We start from the raw sequence: 23,187 nt of genomic DNA on the forward strand, positions 1-23,187 counted from the left end.
AAGTACATGTAGCTTGCTTGCTACCAGTATTGAAACAGCTTTCAAAGAACTACTCTCTGTTATTCAATCCAACAATGACACCTACTTCAAAATTCTGCACTCAAAACCAAGCCATAAAAATAGGTCCTGTGTATGATATACATGTATTAAATTTTCCTGTGTATAAACGTTACCTATCCTCTAGTCTTCCCTCAAGTCTTTCCTAAGGGTCAATTCTATGGAGCTGAACGACACAGTAATAATGCGCTTAGCACAGAAAATATCTGTTCAGCACTGACAGGTTACCAGACAAACTGTTGTGTGATGTACACGTGGCAGACTGGTACTCAGTCGATTTCTGCTTAGCATGTGAATATGCTGTCACATGCACACAATGCATGATATCTGAGTGCCACGTGACTATCCGGCGTCCCTGTCATCGTGTACTCTGATTCTGTATCAAATAGCACAGTGGTCACTACCTGTGTACGGTCGTCACAATCGTGCCGACTCGGCACTGGGTGTTAGCTCCGCGTTTTTCACACAGTTCGTCATTGGCTCCACGAGCTGACTCTCAGTTGCGCGTGAGTGCGCTGCACACGCGCGTATTTTCACAGAACCGGGATATTTTGTGTTTCACGAACCGACATCCTCCACAGTGCGGCACTTTAGGGCGCACCCCGTACATTTTCGTGTTCACGAACTGACACTGACCTTAATTTCACCAATTAAAACGCTTTTTAATTAAATTTGCATGTAAGCACACAAGTATACGAATGGATTAAATTCATGTAAAACCTTTCAAACTGTTTTTCTCCGTTCTGTATTGCCGCATCATGCTTGGGTGTCAGTTCGTGAAAAACAAAAATCTTCCTATTTTGCATCGGTGCGATGTGCATGCGCACTGTTTTCGTGAAACCTAAATTGTTGATTACGTGGTTTTCACGAACTGACACCCACTTACGTGTGAGTGTCCGTTCGTGGTGCCGATGACATTTTTTTGTCCTTCATCACAGATTTGAAGGCTTGTCTACTACCTACTGCGCGCAGTGCTGTAAGATCTTTAGGCCCCCAACTTCTGGAACTCCAGCTACAGTTTAGTGCCTGTTACGCTTCAGGAACTCGTTTGATATGAAGCCAAAAGTTGCACTATTTTTGTTTAGTTTGCCTTTCGGTGATTCAGAAGTTGAAGACAAATCCGAAGACGAAGCAAAGGTTTTGAAAACCCCCATAGCCATGACCGCACAACCAACTACCCACAAGTCCAATGTGGCTTCACTTACACATCATACGCATGGCTGGAGCAAGCTGTGTGGTGTCAGGGGGACGTGTTATTCATTGCCCATGTGCCAAATGGGTGGGGGGCAACAATCTTTTTAAGTCTTAACATCCTACAATATTTCGGCCATGTCTTGATGCATGCCGCTTAGTTCCTGTATCAAGTTGCCCAGCTGCGAGTGCAGCTGCTGTGCGCGGTGCGTGTCGTGCTGTCGCCCGCTCTGCTCTCGCTTCAGACGTTCCTGGAGCTCCTCCACGCGCTTCTGTAGAGTCGCCTGGGCCTCCTTGGAATCCTGAGAAATGACCACAAGAAAACACTTGAAATTATAATTATTATTATACCACATTTGCAGCAAGGTTGTATGGTAATATGCAGGTCATAGTCAAAGTACTTGTGATGGATCGCAATCATCACAAGTCCATCACAAGCTATTTAAACCCTAACAACGGCATTCCGTTATCATTGTTCATCCTTTGTTACATGGGAATTGACTTGTGCTACTTGTGATAGATCAAAAGTATTTCAACTCCAACTTCAGATAGTAGTGATGGTGACAGAGCTTTTAGCGACACCACAATTTACCACAGCTGCGATATAATGTGATGCCCGGGTTTACTAACGAATAATATTGACAGACTAACTCAGATGCACACCAAAGTCGCGTCGCCAGAAAGTGTTAAGAGCGACTCGGATAAACCCAAATACTTTTAATTTCAGAAAAGCAAACTTTATTCATTGTCAACTAAACTAGACTCCAGTTGATCTTTCAACTATGTTCGCATGTATAGCCACTCACAACTGTTTCAAACGTTGAACTTAATTGAAATCTCAGGAATTATGTGGTTTGACATGTCTGGAGTGTCAGTCTGAAGGGGTTTTGAATTAAGATGTGACCTGCAGTTAAAGGGACAGTGGATGGACATGGGTATTGGGTCTTCAAAGGATTATTCCATTATAGCCCAAGGAGAGATTCAGGAGTTGAGAGTGCCTATTTAAGATGTTTTGGGTAATATTCTCTTCATACCTGCAGTTCTTGCCTGAGTTTCTTGCCTTCCTCCTCCGTTTCCATCACCTGTTGCAATCTGTTGGCCAATTCCTCCGCCTCCTGCAATCAATTCATACATGCATTTCCATTTCATGAGAACAAGTGATAGGGCTGTGTATTTTCAAATAATTTAATATTTGATTCATTACTGGATCAAGCCCAGTTTAATGTGGCTTTCGCGAACCCGGGATTCCGGGTCTGCATTCATGAGCACCCTACTGAGATAATGGCTTCTCAATCAGTTAACGACCATGAATATGTTCACACATACAGCGGCAGTGCATGGTTTGTCCTTGATCATACCGTGGAGCTTTTTTTATAGCTCCATGATCATACAGTTAGGCTATCCCCAGTGTATGTGTGTCGTTGTCCAGAGCCACCCGCCTCCCATCAGAATTTGAGTGACGAGTGACGAGCCAGTTAAGTGCTAGAGAGCTACCTACATCTAAGAAAGCCACATTAGACTGGGCTCGGTCCAGTAATGTATTCCAGCTTGGACTTGATTGAATAGTATTAGATTTTGAGATGCACTATCCTAGTTAAGCATGCTGCCAATCAGGACTTGTATGCCTCCGCTTGTCAAAAATTGTGCGCGAAGTTTGCAAGCAAGGTGCACAAAGTGATAGTGTCTTCGCCTGAGCATCAGGTATCATCGGCAATGCATTCAAATGTCTGTCGCAGCAGTAGCACCCCCTCAAAGATAAGGTACGGAGAGTTGGGGAGACCACTTGAAGTGACAATGGAACGCATCACTGACGCCGCCTGATGCTCACGCAAAGACACTATTGCTTTGTGCACATTCAGAGTAAAATTAGCAATGCGTATTTTCATCGATCCGCTGATTTCCTTTTTTCATGAATGCTATAGATCTCGTTCAAATGACGTCATTTCCTATGGACCATCCATGTGCATCAGCATTTTGAGCGTCAACTTGCATAACGTGCATCGGCTGCGTCGTATTTCGAACACATTTCGAGCAACAAGCGCGCGTGTTTGGAACATTTTCAACATTACGCAATATGTGCTTGATTGCGTAAAATACGCAGTTGCAGTTCTCCTACAGAAATGGCAGTCATTGAACGAGCCCTATTACAAATTGAAAAACACTGTATAAAGTCTTGCGTGGTTTGGAATTTCCTCGTTTTTTTACTAAATTCCCAGTTGCATGCCTGGCTATTTCCGCGCAAAACAGTATGCCAAGCAGTGTGTCCCGACCGGTGGTCTCTAGAAAGCGCACCCTCTTTATCGCGCACACAGCCCGCACTGCTTGAGACTGGCTCTTAGCTGATTTTTTAATATTATCTGCTTGGCCCTTTGACCATTTTCACAGAAACGTTTTTCACACAAAATAGTTTATTTTAGCACAAAAAAAATAGTTGCTTAGTAAAAAAAAAACCCAGGTAATTAGCAAAACTGCTGCAACATATACAGCTTGTGAACGGTTCTAGACTCAAGCGATCAGACTACATGTAGAAACTCACGTTTGTCTTGTCCTTGTTAGCCAGGGCGAGTGACTGGACTTTCTCCTCCAGTTCCTTCACCCTGGTGTCCTGGCTCTCCCTGGGGGACCCCGGTGTGCCTTGCGTGGCCTGGGGAGCCTCTTGTAGCTGGAGATATAAACAAATCAAAAATGGAATACTGGTCATGCCCATTGTACTGACTGAAGCAGCAAGGGAGAGGGTACTTAAAGGTACAGTCCATCATTTGTAATTTGTGAATTTTGTTCGTTTGAAGCAACAAAAGTGCTTAAGATCTAAAAAAGGGTACTGAACAACTAAGCTACTCGCAAGAACAAATTACTTGTACTCGTACTCATGACAAACTACTCGTACTCATATTCATTGGAATGTACTCGGCTACAACACTGGCCTCAAACTCCTCCCCCACAGCTCACCTTTTGTTTCAGTCTAGCGTTCTCTTCTTTGTACGCTGACAGCTGTTTCTTCCATTCTTCCACATTGGACGCGCTCTCCTGCAGTGCCGTCGTCAGTCGGGCGTTGTTGTTCTTCAGCGTCTGCAACTCCCCCTCCCACTTCTTGGCGTTGTTGGAACTGTGAACAAACAAAAAATCAAATTAGGTTTTGCCCTTCACCGACGTTTAAACACTGTATACTCAGTGTATTACCTCCCGAGTTTTTTCCAACTTTCACTCGGGAGGTAACACACAGAGTATACAGTGTTTAAACGTCGGTGAAGGGCAAAACCTAATTTGATTTATATCACCCCGACGCAAAATTCCATCTTATAAAAAAAAAAATCATTGTGTTAAAAAAATCTATTTAGTTCCAGTTGAGTTTGAGTTTTCAGTTTTTGAGAAAACAATGTGTAAAGATTGGTTTGAATACTAATTTTGGGCAAACAGTCTAAACAATAAAGTAAGAAAGGAAGGTATACATGTACATGTACCAGTATGGTAATCGGTACGCAGGCAGCATTATTACCTTTGTGCGAGGGCAATCTTGAGCCTGTCGTTTTCGTAGCGGACCTGAGCGTCATTGGAAGTGCTGGCTGGTACGGTAGAGATAGGAGTGTTGTCTCCCGATCGCTCCTGTGATAAAAAAAAAAAAACACATCACAACCACAAACAAAAAAGTACAGGTTGATTGACTTCAAATTAGATCTAAATTCTTCAAGTATGGAATAAATAGCCTTAATAAGGCCAACAACAAAAAAATATTCGGTCTCTGGTCAGACCAAAGTTCCGGAATTGACGCGGCCACGCGGCTTTTTTTTTTTTTTTTTTTTGCTTTTTTTTTTTTCTTCAAGCTCGGATTGTACAGACAAGGTGGGTACTATTTTGCTTTTTTGGTGTCCTCATGTACATTGGTGTCCTCCATATTTGCCTTGGTGCTTTCGATCATTTGCCTTGGTGCAATTTCCCATTCCTTGGTGCTCTTTGGTAAAAAAAATTGAGGAGGTGCGGAAATAGAGGGCGCTGTTGGAGCTACCGCGGAACATTTTTGAAAAAAAAAAGATCGACGCGCATGATTAAAATCGACGCGCGCGCTGACCAGAGACCGACTTATTTTTTTTTTTGGCCTAACACAGAATTAAAAATGACGTGCTAGGACTTTCGAGTAAATGTCCCCTACTTGCAGTATGCAAAGAGTTAAAGTTTGTGTTTGGCTGAAGTTGCTTTTCCGTGCTTTTCAACAATTATAACTGTTTTCTCTTAATAACTTTGCAGCTTGTATGTTTTATTCCAACCCCCAAAATCTCCTTTTTTTCTCTTCTTTTTTGGGCGTCTGTACATCTCCGAAGAAACAAAGGGTTTTAAAATTGGGCACAAACTGATCTGCATTGCGAGCAGACTGGTTCCCGGTCCATACATTATCGATGCTGATGTGAGGTAGAAACCAGCCTAACCAAGAGAGTAAGGAATTATTGTCTGGCTGCATGTAATATCATAATTTGTAAAGTAATAATTCAATAACTAAATGAAGGCCAATTTTTTTTTTTGCTGGATGTCTCATGCAAAAGTGAACAAATTTGTATTGCTAGAAATATAGCAACTCAGAAAAGGAATCAATTTTTCGGGATAAAACTAGGAAAATCTTCTTGTACCTTTGTGTGTTTGATAACAGGCTGTTCGGCTGTGCTGACGACACTCGCCCTTGGTGTGCCATTAGCGGTGATACCAGAGTCCCCACCCCCGCCTCCTTTCTTGTCCTGGGGTGTGGATTTCATCTGCTCTTTTATATTGTCAAATTGCTCAATAAACTGAAACAAAAAAACAAAAAAAAAGTTGTCAAGAAACATGAAATGTTTCTTTGAAATGAAACTAGGAATCGGCAGAAAACTGTGCATAGAGGTTACTTGTCCACAACTAGGAAGTGAAAATTGCATCAACCATTGATAAACATTTTCATGTATCAATAACACGGCCTATTTTTGCTGAAAACAAATATCCAACCTTAATACATACAATTTTATATTTTGTTGTCTGCAAATCTATTTTCACATATGAAATATGAAAGTATTTTTGTTAGCTGCCTACAAAATTGCAAAATATACCCTGTGTTATTTTATGTGTGCCCCGACTGTACAAAATGAGTTGAAATGACTCAATTTCACACGGTCTTATCTCATATGTATTCAGAGTTCCCACAAAAACCTAAAAATGCATACAATTTTATATTTTGTTGTCTGCAAATTTATGTTCACATATGAAATATGAAAGTATTTTTGTTAGCTGCCTACAAAATTGCAAAGTACATACCCTGTGTTATTTTATGTGTGTCCCAACTGTACAAAATGAGTTGAAATAACTCAATTTCACACAGTCTCATCTCATGCATTCAGAGTTCCCACAAAAATCTAAAAATGAAATTGCGTGATTTTCCAAGATAGTTGTTTCCAAGACCAATTCCTATAGATGCTGTTCAGGCATATTAGGAATCTACTTATTGTATTGCTGTACAGGCAAGGGACGCCACTCCCTTTCAGCCTTCCAGTTCGGCACAAGACTAGGCCTACTGAGTACCAGAAAAGCATCACAATGGTGCATTGAATGAGCAACTAGTACAGAGCACACTGTCAGTGTTCTCCAACCTTTAAATATAACCTGGTGCCCCGCCAAGCTTTCTGAGGCATGCAAGCTTCAAAAGTTGCCGCCAAAGCTTAAAGTGAATGTACATCATTGGCTTTTGCTCTAATTTTCAGAAATTAACTATTTGGGGGGTTAGTATAATAGATCAAATATTGTTACACTGACATGTTTGAAGTTTTGTGTTTGTAAATGCTGGAAAAACCAAGAAAAACAAAAATATTTAAGTAGTCTGGTTCCCTGACTCCACTAAAGATGAAATGGATAAAACACACCAGAAAATTGTAAGGTAAGGGAACCAGTCTAGCTGGCCTGCACCCGTTCATGAGCATGGAACCAAAAGCTATCAAAACAAAATTTAGACTTAAAAAAAAATGACAAATTTGGTGCAGTAATTGAAAAATAGTTAGGTTTTTCCAACGGTGGTCGGCCGACCAGCGTTGGAAATGTAGACAAATATACCATTTTCTTGAAAATGGCTTCACACCAGGTGCCATAATTTTACAGGATGCTTAAGCATGTCATTTACCAACATCCTAGTAAGGTATTTCGTAACAACTTGGTAGTTTTATTTTTCGATGTTTGCAAATGTTGTATTTTCCCTTTAAAAAGTTGTCCGCCATGCTTAAAAAAAAGGAAAAAATAATAAAAAAGACAAACAAGTGGGACTTCCCCTTACCCTCCAGGGATATTTGGCCAGAAACTCTGCCAAACATGCAACACTTGTCAAACTGACAAGCCTGCCCATTGTAGCAATCCATCAGGTCAAAAGTCTCCAGGCCAAACTGCCTCAGAGTCCCCGGTCACTGATGTGTTGAAAAAGATGATGCTGGGCCAGTTTTGTATTTAACAGTTACTGTGTTAGAAATGGCCTAAAAGCTGTTATCCGTAAATAAATTGCATGTTCATCTGCAAATAGCGCCCCCTACCATAAAGAAATGTATGACTGCAAATAGTGCCCCTAACATAGTTATAGTGCCCCCCCCTCCGCTTTTTGATGCCGCACCGACCTTTAATGTTCAAAGTTGGAGAACACTGTACTGTACATGCATAATTAAGAGGAAGTACAATGTATAGTAAACTGGAATGTGAGCTGGAAGACTGCCAAATCCAGCTATTACGCATCGTCCACATGGGTCATGCAGGACTCCATGTCTTTTCCATGCCTTTTTCTTGTATTTTTTTTGGTAATATCAACCTTTCATTACGCCTTCTAAAATAACAAAGTTGACTCCTTGTAAAATAACAAAGTTGACTCCTTGTACAAAATAACAAAGTACTATGACTTTTCCACGACCTTCCGTGATGCATGTAGCTTTAAATTCGTAGATTTTTTCCAACATTTTTTTCCATGACTGTGGCAACCCTGTGTATTTAGAAAGATTATACTACAGTCAACTCTCGTTAGTACAAACTCTGTTCATACAAATTCTGGTTATAACAAACATAAAGCCTTGGTCCCGACTGCGCATTTATGTGCACAATGAATGGGACTGATGTTCCAAAAATACAAAATTCTGATATAACAAACAATTTGGCTAGGTCCGAACGAGTTTGAATTAAGGAGACTCGACTGTAGTAATTTTAATAAATCTCACAGTTTGACTTTCTGATGAACACGAATGTTACTTTGGTGAGATTGTTGACTGTTTCTATTCATTTCCATTGTGCAAGCTTTGTGTAAATGTAGAGTAGATTTTTTTTGCAGCTATCCAAAAAGTAGGTGACCAAATTATTGTTGAAAAGCATACTTGGTTTAAAGATAGTAATGGCACTAAACTCCCTGTGAAAATGTTCCTTCTGGCATGATATCAATTTGAAGAAAACAATAACAGAAAGTAATTTCCAAAGATGAGTCAAGTGACACACTTTCTTGAAAATTCCGTTAATAGTTGGTTTGCAATTGGGCGAATCCGTGAATGGGTGCGCGCAAGCATTGACACAACGCACACACGCACCTGGTTGCTATTTTTCGTCGGTTCAGTGTGTGACATCACGTATATATAGCTGCAATCGGCTGAATGAGAACGTGTTCCGGACGCTAATTTCGGGCGCAATTCTGAATATGACTCGGCAACTTTTGAATTGCAATCGAGATCCTAGAAAATTATTTTCTCAGAATATGCAGTATTCACTGAGCTAAAACTTTATCAGGTTAGTTGTTAAGCACCCGTCTTTAGATTTTGAGCACTTTTGTTGCTTCAAAGGAAACAAACGATAAATGATCAACTCCACCTTTAAGGGCATCTAAACTCAAAAGTAGCTCAGGCGACTTCTGACATATTCTGTACTGTCAGGTCAGAAATGAAAAACCACCTCTTGAAGAAATGGGAGAAAAAACAAACACACAAACAACAAATAAACAGTACCTTGTTGAGCTCAGCCTCGGAGGAGAACCCTAGTCCATAGACCGTGTTGGCTCTGTTGTCAGCCCACTGGCCAAACTTCTGCGATGTCTTGGTGAACATCATTTGGGGAACCATTGTACTGTTGATGATTGCCTAACATGGCAAGACAAGAAAAATCATCCAAATTGTAATCTAAAAGCATGAGTTCCTACTGCACAATCTAGTCTCACTTGTTTTGTATTCTTGAACCCAGCAAAAACAGCTTCATGAAAGGTGGTAATCAGCTCTCGATGGCCTCCCGTATGCGTCTTTCAGTCAGAGCATACTGATCGGAACGTCAAGTTTATACCTCTGGTTCTTTTCAGAACCATTCTAGTTCTCTTAGTTGAGAAATTCTTCGCACATGGTGTTTCCGCAAACCTTTCATTATTTAGTATCTCCACCATGCAAAGCCTCAAATCTTACCTGCCTAATTAAGTTTAAGATTTTGCAGGAGGCACAGGGATGAAGCACTGTGAACATTTGGAACATTCAAAAAGGTTCCGAATGAGTACATCACTACTTCAATACTAATCAGTGCTCTAGACTTTTTTCAGCACTTCCACCCCCACCTCCTCTCCAAATTAGCCACGCCCACACTAAGAACCCACCTTGGATCCATCTACACTGATGATCCGATAGGAGCTTCTAGTGCTGTCATAGAAGAAGGAGACATTGACAGCTTGCTTGCTGGATGGTAGCCAGTTCTTCTTGGTGACCGGGTCAATCTGAAAGACGTGAGCCCTGGTGTTGAAAATCGGTTGTTCCCTGAAAGAAAAAGAAAAAAAACAAAAAAAAAAATAGAATGATAGTTCTTTTAAGCTGAGACGATACAGTACTAAGCTTTCACTTAAAAAAAACCCCACTTTTTATGTTTTTGGTTTTCAAAATAGGTTCCCACTTTCCCAATGAAATGATAAAAACTGGAAAGATCATTACAAAGTACTTTGAAGCACAACATGTTTGACCTAAAAAAAAAAATGAGCTGTTGCAGTACTAGTCTGGATTCCAGTCACACATGTTGCTCTCCAAAACTGCTGTGGGTCTGTGACATGATTTCCTCAAGTAAATTGTCAATTTCATGAAGTCAATTGTCACATTGATACAAACTGCTTGGGCCAGGGTAATTTGATGGTTTCTTCACTGTTTGATGTACTTTTTTGTACACGTATAGGCAAGTAAACAGGTAGGTTTTAATTGTTTTATTGCTTCTAATGCAAGGCATTGAATATGTACATATAAGTAGGTTTCCTGTGGCCCATTATGGTTGGTAAACATGGTAAAGAATCTAAAAGCACTAAAATCTGGCAATCTCCAGATGAAAATGCACATTTGAAGATACAATTTGTTGCAGTGAGGAAATTATAAACAGGCTTTATTTTTGAGCGTATGAGGGCTAGGGCTGTAACAACATCATTTTCTGAGTACAAACAACAGAAAAAGCACATTTATTGAAGCAGTTTAGTAAATTTACTAACACTGAAATTTTAAACACTGTAAACAATTAACTTTTGAATTGTAGCAATGCTGGGGTCCCAACAGCACCCTAGCTCAATCGTTCAAGAATTTAGCCATTGCTACATAAAAATTAGTAGCTGCAAGGACATCTTTGGAATTGGCTATTGTATGCCTTTCAAACATGTTTGAGTTTCTTTTTATCAACTATTACATGTACTTTGTATTGTACACATGTCACATTAACATTACTATCAACTCCACCGGAAACTGAAATATGACATGGTACCTACAGATGACCTGAGAAAGAGGTCAAGGCTTTTGCCTGAACGTCAGTGTAGGCAGTGTAGGCCATTTCCCCCAAAGTTTCTCATCAAATCCTATACTGAAAGGGGAAGCTACATGTGTATATGTGTGTATTTATTTTATCTGATTTAAAAAAGAGAACTTCCTCAAAACAATTGCATATTTGTACGGTTACTTGTATGACCAAACAGTTGGAAGGAATTTAATCAACTCAACATGACTGATATTAAGTACCTTGTAAATGTTTACGTTCAACATGTCAATTCTATGTATGCCTGTCATGATCAAACTAAGTTCCGGGTTTCGTACCAACACTTTACCGGTACATGTAGTCACAGTGTTAAACTTTCCAAAGTATTTTCAAAACGACAATCATAATAAGCTACATGTATTACATTTTAAGGCATTTGTGAGTAAATTCTCTTACGAATATTGTAACGTAAATCAAATTAGGTTTTGCCCTTCACCGACGTTTTTAAACACAGTATACTCAGTGTGTTACCTCCCGAGTGAAAGTTAGAAAGGAGGTCGTGGGTTCGAGTCCCACCCGAGTGATTTTTTTTTTCCAACTTTCACTCGGGAGGTACATGTAACACACTGAGTATATAGTGTTTAAAAACGTCGGTGAAGGGCAAAACCTAATTTGATTTATATCACCCCGACGCAAAATTCCTTCTTATAATATTGTAACGTGCATAATAATATGTGTATAACGAGTCTTACAACGTGTGTACTGAAATTGATATCAAAGGTGATCCCTTTTTCTTACTGGGACAAAAGTTAAAAGTACTCTGTGTTCCAGTCCTGCACGCACACCCTTCACAAATGAGGAAAAAATGAAGCTACCAGTAGTCTTAGACTTCACTAAAATCCACCTAATGTTAAGTTTTTCTAACTGGTTAAAAACAGTTTACTGGTTAAAAACAGTTTAATCAAATTAGTTACATTTCTGTACAAATGCACAATTTGAAAGGTTGTTTTGCATCAACACCTCAACTTCCTGTAATGAACTTATTTAATGCCCACATGAAAGCAACTCAGTAGCCGCTCAGAAACATTTTGTTTTAAATGAAATATCAAGAATTACAAAAAAGCAAAAATTATCATTAAATTCCACACTTTTAAAATTAACAGGTGTCTTGACATGCAAATATACATTGTGCCCCACAAGTACAATCTCGTATTTTCAAACACCCCCCCCCCCCCACCCTTTCGAAAAAGTAAGTGAATACCTACATGTATGTTCCCATTTCTGTGGAGAGTATCTGGCCAAATCTGCCTCAGATGCAGTAACAGGAAATAAATCACCTCCTCCAAAACCACAGTTACATGTACATGTATATTTCCACAAGACAACAAATTTCACAAGTCCACCAAACAACTATCCTCTGTACAAGTTGTCAACAAACTCGGGCTCCACACGCATATTTATGAAGGAAAAGGCTTGACTCCAGTAGTAGGCCTATAACTTCACTACACTGTGCTCCACTTGATGAATCCGACACGTTACAACTCAAGTGGCATAATCTGCCTGGCTATTATGAACAGGCAACATCAGACCGTAACTTTGAACAAGTTCTGTTCTTTGAAAACTCCATGCATCCCACTCCACAGACGCTTCGGAAACCCTAGCCGCACAGACATCTGTATCAAGTTACACACTCCGCATCCAACCCTCACCACCACCGACTAAAAAAAATCTTTTAAAAATGGCGTCGGGTTGAAGAGCGTGATAAACTTCCTCTGATATGACCCCAGTCTTCCTGTTTTCTAATCAGGCCATTTCCTCTCTCGCCCGGGTAAAAAAAAAAAAAAGCAAACCGCTGCACCAGTCATCATCAGGATATAACCCAACCGGGACTACTTTTTTTTCTATTTCTTTCCAACGTAACCACCGGTTTAAGCCATCCAGTTCTATCCACTGACTGCAAGTTTAATGGGTTTGCCATATTTTCTGCCGGTGCAGGGGAAATTAAGGTAAACAGCAAGATAGCTGGTCGGTGATTCTCCTGATGTCATGACCAACTGTGCAATACAAAACTAGTTGATTTGTTGTGCAAGAACATACGGTACATTTGTGGTCGTATTCTACCTAGAAGACAAGCATATGAGATCGACATGAGTGCAACTGAAAGGCAGAAAGCGACGGAATATAATTCAGGTGAGGCATGTTAAAAGTTCTTTGCAAAATTTCAAGATCTTTGTAATTCCTTGAGTTTTGCCCTAGACGTAGATTGTACATTAGTACGATCTGGGGAGAAAGCACATGACAGCTGACTTGACTTTGCAACTATTCCAGTCATGGATTTACATGTAAAAGACATTTTGTTGTGATGAAATTTCATGGAAAATCATTTTCAGTTAGTAGTGACGGGTTCAAGGACAGCATTCATTCATCCTTTGCCTTAATTTGTAAACTTGTACAACAATATGCCAAATTACGTTTTGGTTCCAGGTAAGTTGAAATAACAATACAGCCAACAAATGGACGTATGCGGCTTTTCAATGTCATGGTTGTATTTTTGCAGTGTGAATGAACTCGCCAACATCCTCTTGGAACTTAAAGTTAGTATCCAACGAGGCATAAGATTCCATACAAAAAAAATTTGTTTCACATTTGAGCTGAATTTAGACTTGGCCTGAGTTTGGTGTTGCGCTTAGTTATTGCAGTAAACACACACACAGACTAAAGTGGTACCCCTGTTACTGCAGCACTTGTTGCACTTTGGGCACGGTGCTGTTAATGGAATTCAGGGCTGGGTTGTGATGGCCGTGTGTGTTGTGGATAGCGACTTAAGTCCGACCTTAGTCAAGTCCCATACGTCCCACCTCTACATCAGTGTTATAGTCCAGACCATCACAAGTCCTTTCACAAGTCCAGTCACAAGTCCTTTCGTAAGTCCAGTCACAAGTCCAGTCACAAGTCCAGTCACAAGTCCAGTCACAAGTAATGGGATGAACAATGAAAAAGGAATGCTCTTGTAACAGTTCATTGGAATAGCTAAGGACTTGTCATAAGCCAACTGATCCTGTTAGCTCGGTGGTCGAGTGGTAAGCACTTGAAAGCAGGAGGTCGTGGGTTCGAGTCCCACCGAGTGATTTTTTTTCAATTTTCACTAGGGAGGTAACACACTGAGTATACAGTGTTTATACGTCGGTGAAGGACAAAACCTAATTTGATTTATATCACCCGACGCAAAATTCCGTCTTATAATAGTTTATGCGATACCCGCTGCTATGTACATCAGATTCGAACCAGCCAACCGATCCCGTTAGCTCGGTGGTCGAGTGGTAAGACATCTGCACTAGAAAGCAGGAGGTCGTGGGTTCGAGTCCCACCCGAGTGATTGTTTCCAACTTTCACTCGGGAGGTAACACACTGAGTATACTGTGTTGATACGGTGAAGGGCAAAACCTAATTTGAGCTAATGACTTGACTTGAGACTGAAGGACGTGTGATGGACTTGCAGGCACTTGTACAACACTGCTCTAAATTTCAAAAGCTGAATGAAATACATGTAAATTACAACTTAACGTGGACCAATTTTTTTTTATTCAAGGTCTCACTGGAAAGCTCATAAGTAATTCTAACAAATTATCAATTAAATTCTATTATTTAGTTTTTAGTGTGCCACACTCACAAAAAACACGGCGACCCTCCCTTTAAAGAATTTCACATCATAAACACTGTACTGATAGCCTTGCAAACCTGGGGCTAATTTCATAGAGCTGCTTAAGCACAAAATTTGCTTAAGCACAAAAACGTCTTGCTTAATAAAATCATGTTACCAGCCAAAACTCCATGTGATTGTTATGCTAAGTAAAAAACAGCTAATTACCAGTCACAAGCAATCTACTGTACATCACGTGGAGTTTTGGCCGGTAACCTAATTTCACTAAGCAATGTTTTTTCGTGCTTAAGCAAATTTTCTGCTTAAGCAGCTCTATGAAATTGGGCCCTGAGTTGGATGGTGTTTGTTAAATTGTCCGTGGCATGAATTTTACACTTACATCTATTTTGAGCAAACGTCAATTTCTCTGCATTAGACATCCGCTTTGGTTTAATGTTTCAATGATTTAATATTTCAAATTGTTTCATATACGGTATGTACCGTACCCTTAAAACTGGCAATAGAAAGATTGAAAATGAGTAAAATAGGACGCAAGGGTGTATTTCAGAGATTTTATTTAAAGGGAATACATACAACATTTGCTTTTGCTGCAATTTTCAGAAATAAATGGATTTGGAGGATTAGAATGTTATAGCAAATTATTGTTAAACTGACTTGTTTCAAGTTTTGGGCTTGTACAAAAATCTATGCTGAAAAACCAAGAAAACCAATCATGTTCTGGCAGTCTGGTTCCCTGACCCTAGTTAAGATGAAATGGAGCACTTTGTAGACTTTGGGGAATTGTAAGATCAGAGAATCAGTCTAGCAGGATTGTACCCTTTCACAGGTGTGTAATCAATTGCCAAGAAACTGCGGAATAACTAAATACGAACAATAAGGAGCACTTTTGAAAGAAAGCCAGTTTTTTCCAATGCTGGTCGGCCGTTCAGCGTTGGAAAAATACAATTTTTCTTGAAAATGTCAGCACACCTGCACCAGGAGCCACGATTTTACAAGATGCTCTAGACCGTCATTCCCTATCAATCCAGTAACGTATTTCGTGATAATTTGATCATTTCATTTTTGTGATGTTTGCAAATGTATGTTGTATCTTCCCTTTAAGACTGGCAATAGAAAGATGGAAAATTAGTAAAAGGGGACAAAAGGGTGTATATTCAGAGATTTGATTTAAAGCAAAAAAGAAATGTAACATGGTCTAAATTGAAACCACAACATGGACTACATTTTTAGTTGGATCATGTCCAAAACCCTGAGTCAGACTTGAGCATTGCTGCCTTTTTTCTTCTTGATTCGCAGTGTGACCTACCAAGTAGCCTGGACTCCACTCAGCATAATGAACCAATTGCCAGGTTGTGTGTACCGGAGCCTGCAGTCTGCGCCATATACAGCTACGACTGCCAACCCAGGCTACATGCACAATGTGCCCTCATCAGGTGTGTGCAATACAGGTAAAAATTGCAAGAACAAATGTTCACAAACATGGATTCTAAAAGCCTTTAAAGTGAAAGCAACTTAAAAATTGGAAAAGGTGAATCAAGGAAAAAATAAACATTTGAAATGCACACATTTCTACTTTCGAATCCGTGTATATACCGTATGCACAATACATGTAGGCATGCAGTAGCAGTAGGCCCTACTGGCAGATCTAAATTATGTGCATACACAGGGCTGACAACTTTGAGTAAGAACTGAGAGTGAAAATTTGGGGGAATTTTGTTGTGATCAACAACTTACATTTACAAGCCATGGCGTGGGGTTCGGGGCCCGCTTAAAGGGAATGTACATCACTGGCTTTTGCTGTAATTTTCAGAAATGAGGGGTTAGTATAACAGATCAAATATTGTTACACTGACATGTTTGAAGTTTTGTGTTCGAAAATGCTGGAAAAACCAAGAAAAACAAAAATGTTCAAGTAGTCTGGTTCCCTGACTCCACTAAAGATGAAATTGATCAATTTATAGATGCCGGAAAATTGTAAGGTAATGGAACCAGTCTAACTGGCCTGCATCCGTTCATGAACATGTAACCAATAGCAAACAAAATTTGGACTGAATAAAATGGTAAATTTGGAGCAATAGCTGAAAAATAGTTAGGTTTTTCCAACAGTGGTCCGCCGACCACCGTTGGAAATTTATACAAAATACCAGTTTTCTTGAAAATGACTTCACACATGGTGACATAATCTTACAGGATGCTTTAGACTGTCATTTACCAACATCCTAGTAAGGTATTTTGTAAAAAATGGTTTTTCGATGTTTGTAAGTGTTGTATATTCCCTTTAACCCTAACCCACCTCACTCCTCCAAAATCCTCCTGGCGGTTTTGGAGGATTCTAGAGGATTGAGGATGAATGGTGATTGAATCAAATGAGGATTCTGGGGGATTGAGGATGAATGGTGATTGAAGCACATGAGGATTTTGGAGGATTGAGGATGAATGGTGATTGAAGCACAAGAGGATTTTGGAGGATTGAGGATGAATGCATTTTGAGGCAGGACTGTCTGATGATTTTGAAGGATTTGGCGTTGGTTATCCTTCATTTAAACACGAGTGCAAAGTTTTGGGATGAGGAGGATTTTGGAGGATTGAGGATGAATGCATTTTGAGGCAGGACTGTCTGACAATTTTGAAAAATTTAGGCGGAGTTGCAAAATTTTGGAAAATTTTGGAGGATTTTGGAGGATTGAGGATGGTTGTAAGCAACAAGGGCCTAGGGGGTTAGGGTTAAGGGCCCCAAAACTTTTTAAACTTTAGAAGCTCTCTGGTGCATTTAGAGCAAATTTGGGGTGGGGGCGGTCTTTAAGGCAGATTTTCCTTAAAATTCAAAGGAGATTGATAATATTTTGTTATAATAAAAAAAAAAGAACATTTCAAAAACATTACAAGTTCCAGAACTGGAAAAGTATGGATTACAACTTGTATGTTTCCAATTAAGAAATTAAGGCGAAGAAAAATTACTTCTGCTTCCGATTACATGCCTTCCAAAATAGGGTCAGTAGGTCGGAAAAAGAGAGTGGCCAGCACTTACCGGTAGGCTGGCCGTACATTGCGTCGCGCACACGGTGCAGTATCAGTGTGCATAACTGCACTGGCGTGCTGTGGCCAGACTTGTTGCAGAAACATGTTACACTGTTTCGCAACAACTTTGAGCTGAACAACCCGCGCGCTCGTTATAAATATAGTGAAACGTTATATGCATGTATAAATTGTACATAGAAAATAGAGATCACGTTCCGCAGTTGGTAATTAATTTGCAGAAATTCTCTTTCTCCTTCCATGTTTGTTTGGTATTTTATGATTCCAAAGTCGGCCGGTTGCACTATGCACCAACAGCATAAGTGGCTGAGGGTTCGGGGTTCGGGGCCCACTTATATTAGGGCCCCGAACATTTTTGGATTCTAGTTACTCTGTCGCACGATCTGAGTCATTTTCTGACCATTTTAGCCAGTATTTTTTTTAACAAAAGATTGTCATTTAAACATCATTTTCGCTATTATTATTTTTTGCGTGAAAAATTCTGTGTGCGCGTGAGAGCGTGAGCACACGCTTAAACGCGTGAGTCTCACGCTCAATGCGTGAGATTTGGAAGCCCTGATATAGGCCTATACATGAACATGTACCGTACATGTAGTCATAAGTGTCCTTATCAAGTAAACTTGAAAGTCACCATGACTCTCACATCAAAACATGAGCCATTTGCGAGTGACCTTTACCCTTTCGGATTTAAATTTGAAAAACATCTGGTACACTGACTTGCTCAGAATGCTTGGCACATTTTAATTTCGAACTCTCCAGACCAAAGACACTGTTGCTAATCACATGATTCGGGGCAAGCTCTTGCATAGTTACGTAAGAGACGCTCAGCATCAATACATTATTCACAACGGGTGAGAATGGCACAAAGCAAATTCCCTACCTACCTACATGTACCCTATTTTCAAATGCCATGTAATTGGAAGCAGAGCTATTTTTTGACCTAAGCAGTTTTCTATACAGAGGTATTATGCACAGCCGTTTTCTCACAGTAAACTATGCAAGATTTGACCTCAGTGAGGTCATGTTGTGCATCTCTCTATAGGACCGATGACATCATACGCATAAGATCTATTGAACGATTACATAAGAAATATTACCATAACTTTTTTTAGGGAGTTTGATTTTGAACAAGATCAACGTTCTGATATTTACAGAACCATGCCAAAACAATATCCAATATGGGAAGTAATATACCGGTACATGTTACACCCCAATTGCAGCCCCCAATTATAGCATTATCCCAACTATACTGGTAGTTGGGATCATCCCAACTACATGTACATGTACATGTGTAGTTAGGATTGTCCCAACCATAGTTGCGATTGCACCAACTATGGTTTATACTGTCCCAACTACAGTTGGGCTATCATTATAACACCTCACCCGCAGATTCTGTGTCTTGATTGGCCGAGAGCGAGTCACATGACACTTTCTATTTTTGCTATCTTTCTGTGCACGGCCAAAAGTACTATACCCATAGCAACCAAAGTACTATACCATTAGCAACCAAAGTACTATTTCCATGGCGCAGTATTTGTATGCAAAATAATGCATGCTGGTGTGCGCGTTGCGCGTAGCGCGTTCCAAAGAGAGCGCGCCACAGAGTTGGGTTCAACATGTCGCGAAGGGGTAGTTTGGAAGAGAGAAATACATTTTCCACCAATTTTGTATTGAAATTGAAGTTTATTTCAACTATGTTCAGATTTAAATAATTTAAAATATTAAAACCAAGCAGAATCTGTGGGTGAAGTGTTATTAAACAAATATTGAATGCTTTATCTCGTGGTGAAGTAAAACTAGCCTCCCTCGGTGATCCATGGACCATTCTATTTTCCCTCGGCTTCGCCTCGGGAAAATAGAATGTCCATGGATCACCTCGGGAAGCTACATGTAGTTTTACTACACCACTCGAAGCATTCAATATTTGTATACTATAGTTGGGACATAACATATTACAGTGTGTAAACAGTCGACTGCTCTTTGTACACAATCGGATGTGACTAATGCTGGTAAAAACAAATGCATGTATAAATTTACATCTTTGGTCCCACAAAGTTGTACACATTTCTGTGGGGAGAAATTTGCTTCAAACGGACTCGGGTAGTACAGCTTTTCTGTTAAAACAAAAGGTTTTGAGATTTCTCTTTCAAAGGTGCCCCTCCCCTTTTGCCTTTTGCCCTGCCCAACCCCACCCCTCATATAACTTTTTGCCCCTCCCCCAACCCCTCATATCCCCTTTTGACCTCCCCCAACCCAACCCCTCATATTAAAAAAAAAAGGTGACTATGAAAGGTAGTATCAGAAACTGTGCATTCTATCGGCTCATAAACCCAACATGATTATATCCAAGTTTTTATTGCCCGCTTCTTTATTAAATATTCTTTTACCAATTGTTTTGTCATCACAACGTCCTCAAGATACACAAAACACATTGTAAAACTCACCCCATGTTCTGTCAAATCGGAGGCTTTTTCGTTGCCACCTACTCCAGCAGAATTCAGTCACTCGTCCCGATAACTGCTAGTTGAGAAATCAGTCAATCAGTTTATGATCAGTTAGGCAAAACTGAAGCCGTAGGCACCGGCACTTTCACAATGTCCTCATCGGGTCACACTTGCACTCACAACTTTCTGTGGTGAGCTCATTTAAATGTAACTGAAACAGAATTCACCAACTTCCTCCTAGGGTAAGCCTGTGGAGAGATAAAAGAAGTGAAACTCCGATAAAAAAAAATATGTGTTTGTGTATACAAATGTACACATGTACATGTACATGTTTTCCCATGAATCCATGATTCTTTGACCCTACATGTACATGTACTATCGCTAGTCTCAGTATCATTCGTTGTCCAACGGTGCCCTCTCCATAATAACCACATTGAACGTCTGATATATAATATTATAATAATAAAATAACAACGAAAATAATCGGGGACCAGTTCTCTGTGAAATATACACACTGCTTACATTTAACTTTTATAAGTTGGCAATCGTGTAGTTACAGACCCCTCTTTAGTTTCAATCAATCAGAGTCAAGGGCATTTTTTATCATTAAAAAATGGCCCTTTCAACCTAAAGCAGACTTCTCTCAATTCTAATGCACCTATCAATTGTGTCCCCCACCCCCTCCCCCGGGCTGCCCCACCCAAGACGTGGGGATTGTCACTTTTGGATAATGACGCTTTTTTTTGTAATTTTGAATGAAGATATTTGTACAATGTTTACGGTTGGTGCCTTGCCATTCAGCGTGCCTAAGGCAGCTAAGTAATTGCGAGTACATTACGCGGTGAACGTCATCTTTATTTTTGTGTTGCATTTTGTCGTTGTCATTGTAATTTTTTACCCACAAATTTCCCACAAAAAAATCAAAACCCTATCATCTAGTACGACATGTACGAGTCATATCTGCATGTTCTTAATAATAATATGTCACCAACTACAAAATGTAGTTGAAAATAAATTAAACATGTTAAAAAAATAAAAGTGCATTTTGTTCTCTTATCGGGCCTGTAAAAAACCTACACAATCGTCAATTAGTTATTTATAAGTTGCATGCTCAATTACAAGATAACGATCATAACTCAAGTGGCAATCACATCTTCACCAGATGAGATTGTGACTGAGTTTCTATATGGTGATGAGGGATACAAGTTTCGGCGATCGTGTAGTAGTGTAGGGCCCGGTTCCTATAATAAGGGAACAAAATCCACTTTAAAATTATCAGACCTACTACCAAACCATGCAAACTAGTTGGTGACATTCTCAATAAACAGGTATGTCATAGATAGAGGGCAGGGTTTTGATTTTTAGAGGGAAATTTGGGGGTAAAATGACGATGACAGTGTGGCGACAACACGCAACCTGAAAATAAAGATGGTGAAACACCGCACGATGTACCGTGAGCACGCACGGCGCGCTGAATCGCAAGGCACAAACCGCGCAGGAAAATTGTGATTTCTACACCAAGAATCTGTTAATAATTGCAAAAAGGATGTCTTTAGAATTGAGAAAAGTCTGCTTTTGATTGTAAACTAAAGGTGATTTTTGGGCAATAAAAAAACATTTTTGACTCTAAATAATTTGATCAAAACAAAACAGGGGCCATACACTTCACGATCGCCCTACTTTTGGGTACCGAAATGTATCAAAAATAAAATTCCGACTTTAAATCTTGAAAGTATAGACTTTGAGCTTTCATTTGACACCAAATTTGTTTAAGTCACATGCATTTGAATTTCCACTTTGGTGTGGAATTGCCTGAGTGTTGTCTGCTGATGATGACTCGATTTAGCAAAAACAAAAAGTGAAAAGTCGATTGCCCAAAATACTCGCCCCGGTTTCCCGACTGTAAATCCTCAAAAGTAAGGAAACAGTTTTTACCAGACAAAGTTCAAGACATCACGCTGCTGGTGGGTTTGATGTTGTCGAATCTTTTTTAATTACAAATATACAAATCTTCTTCGTTTCCTCAGTAGTCTCCTGTCAAACCCTAACTAAATCGAGCAAGAGGCGCTACTGTAAGCGTGTTATAGCGCCCTCAACATTTTGAGAATGTCGATTGTGGGCGGTTTTTTTTTGGGGGGGGGGGGGGTTGAGAATAAAATAATGTCGATTGTTGGAGGGTTTTTTAGGGGGGGGGGGGGGAGAGGGGGGCTGGGAAGGGGGGGGGGGGGTTAGATCATGGAGCTTAGGCCAGGGTCCGGTTTGGCAGGATACTTAAGCATTAATTACAGTACACCAGTGAAGAATATTCGCTGATGAAGTTGGCTGAAAGTTTTCAGCATGCCACTTTTTATGAGCATCTTATGATCAGGTTAAAAAAAACTACAAGTGCAAGAAATTTTGTTGAGGTGTTCTAAAAACTTTTCGGGGGCTGCGTGCCATATTCATGCATCCTCACAATTAAGTAGGCCCATGGAGGAATAAGATTCCTCCATGGTAGGCCTACATGTCGTTCAATTTGCTTTAAAAATCAAGATTGTGATCTGTGAAAACGATTTCAATTGCACTAAAGATGGAATGGGCCGGGGTTATTCAGCAAACTGAGCAAGCATTCGGGAAATCGTGTCCTCGTTTTTTCCCTCATAAAGGCTTGATCTTTACTCTAAAAAAAAAAAAAAAAAAAAGACATATGGTCCGAGTCACTGGAAAAAAATTCCAGGGAACCAAATGTAGCCTACTGCAATCTGTAGTAACTTCTGGAAAGAACGTCATTCTTTCCAGAAATTTCACGCTTGCACGGCACCGGCGTGAAGTCAAACTGGATGATGATGCGTAGCGGAGATATCCAGTCAACTTTTTGAGATTCTGAGATTCTGAGACTGAATATTCAGTTTCCCCCAACAGTAATCGGCAGAACTTGTCAGGACAAAGGTGTAAACAGTGCCTGTAGTTGCCTTGAACAACACTGAAGTTGTCACCAAAATGATTCTTTCTGAGCTGCGGACCGGACCCGATCGAAAATATAAATATCGCCCTCTTGGGCTAATAATTGCATAAACATCCTGACTGGTATCCTGCATC

The 23,187-nt window shown here is 40.0% G+C and overlaps 2 protein-coding genes across 5 annotated transcripts in view; one reads left to right on the forward strand and one right to left on the reverse strand.

The window, feature by feature from the left end:
- Window positions 1–151: 151 nt before the first annotated feature.
- Window positions 152–23,086, reverse strand: LOC119744731 (homer protein homolog 2-like). Of its 4 annotated transcripts, none has more exons than XM_038220815.1 (10): window positions 22,845–23,086; window positions 20,110–20,357; window positions 9,848–10,004; window positions 9,219–9,350; window positions 5,868–6,023; window positions 4,745–4,851; window positions 4,198–4,354; window positions 3,785–3,910; window positions 2,283–2,363; window positions 152–1,550 (listed from the first exon to the last, which is right to left on the reverse strand). In XM_038220815.1, the coding sequence occupies exons 2-10, from the start codon at window positions 20,112–20,114 to the stop codon at window positions 1,371–1,373; spliced, it is 1,101 nt and encodes a 366-aa protein (XP_038076743.1). In that variant the 5' UTR covers window positions 20,115–20,357; window positions 22,845–23,086; the 3' UTR covers window positions 152–1,370. The 4 variants fall into 4 exon arrangements, with proteins under 4 accessions (XP_038076743.1, XP_038076745.1, XP_038076742.1 ...); XM_038220817.1 differs by lacking the exon at window positions 22,845–23,086 and adding an exon at window positions 22,045–22,196 and having other exon boundaries at window positions 20,110–20,182; XM_038220814.1 differs by lacking the exon at window positions 22,845–23,086 and adding an exon at window positions 22,045–22,196.
- LOC119744730 (aryl hydrocarbon receptor nuclear translocator 2-like) overlaps window positions 12,878–23,187 on the forward strand; it is a 37,415-nt gene continuing 27,105 nt past the window's right edge. Inside the window, exons 1-2 of the mRNA XM_038220810.1 lie at window positions 12,878–13,158; window positions 15,926–16,077. Coding sequence (XP_038076738.1) covers window positions 15,963–16,077 — 115 coding nt within the window. The 5' untranslated portion in view covers window positions 12,878–13,158; window positions 15,926–15,962. The remainder of the gene's footprint in view (window positions 13,159–15,925; window positions 16,078–23,187) is intronic.

This window comes from Patiria miniata, unplaced genomic scaffold, assembly GCF_015706575.1.
Source record: "Patiria miniata isolate m_02_andy unplaced genomic scaffold, ASM1570657v1 HiC_scaffold_7, whole genome shotgun sequence".
Lineage (NCBI taxonomy): Eukaryota > Metazoa > Echinodermata > Asteroidea > Valvatida > Asterinidae > Patiria > Patiria miniata.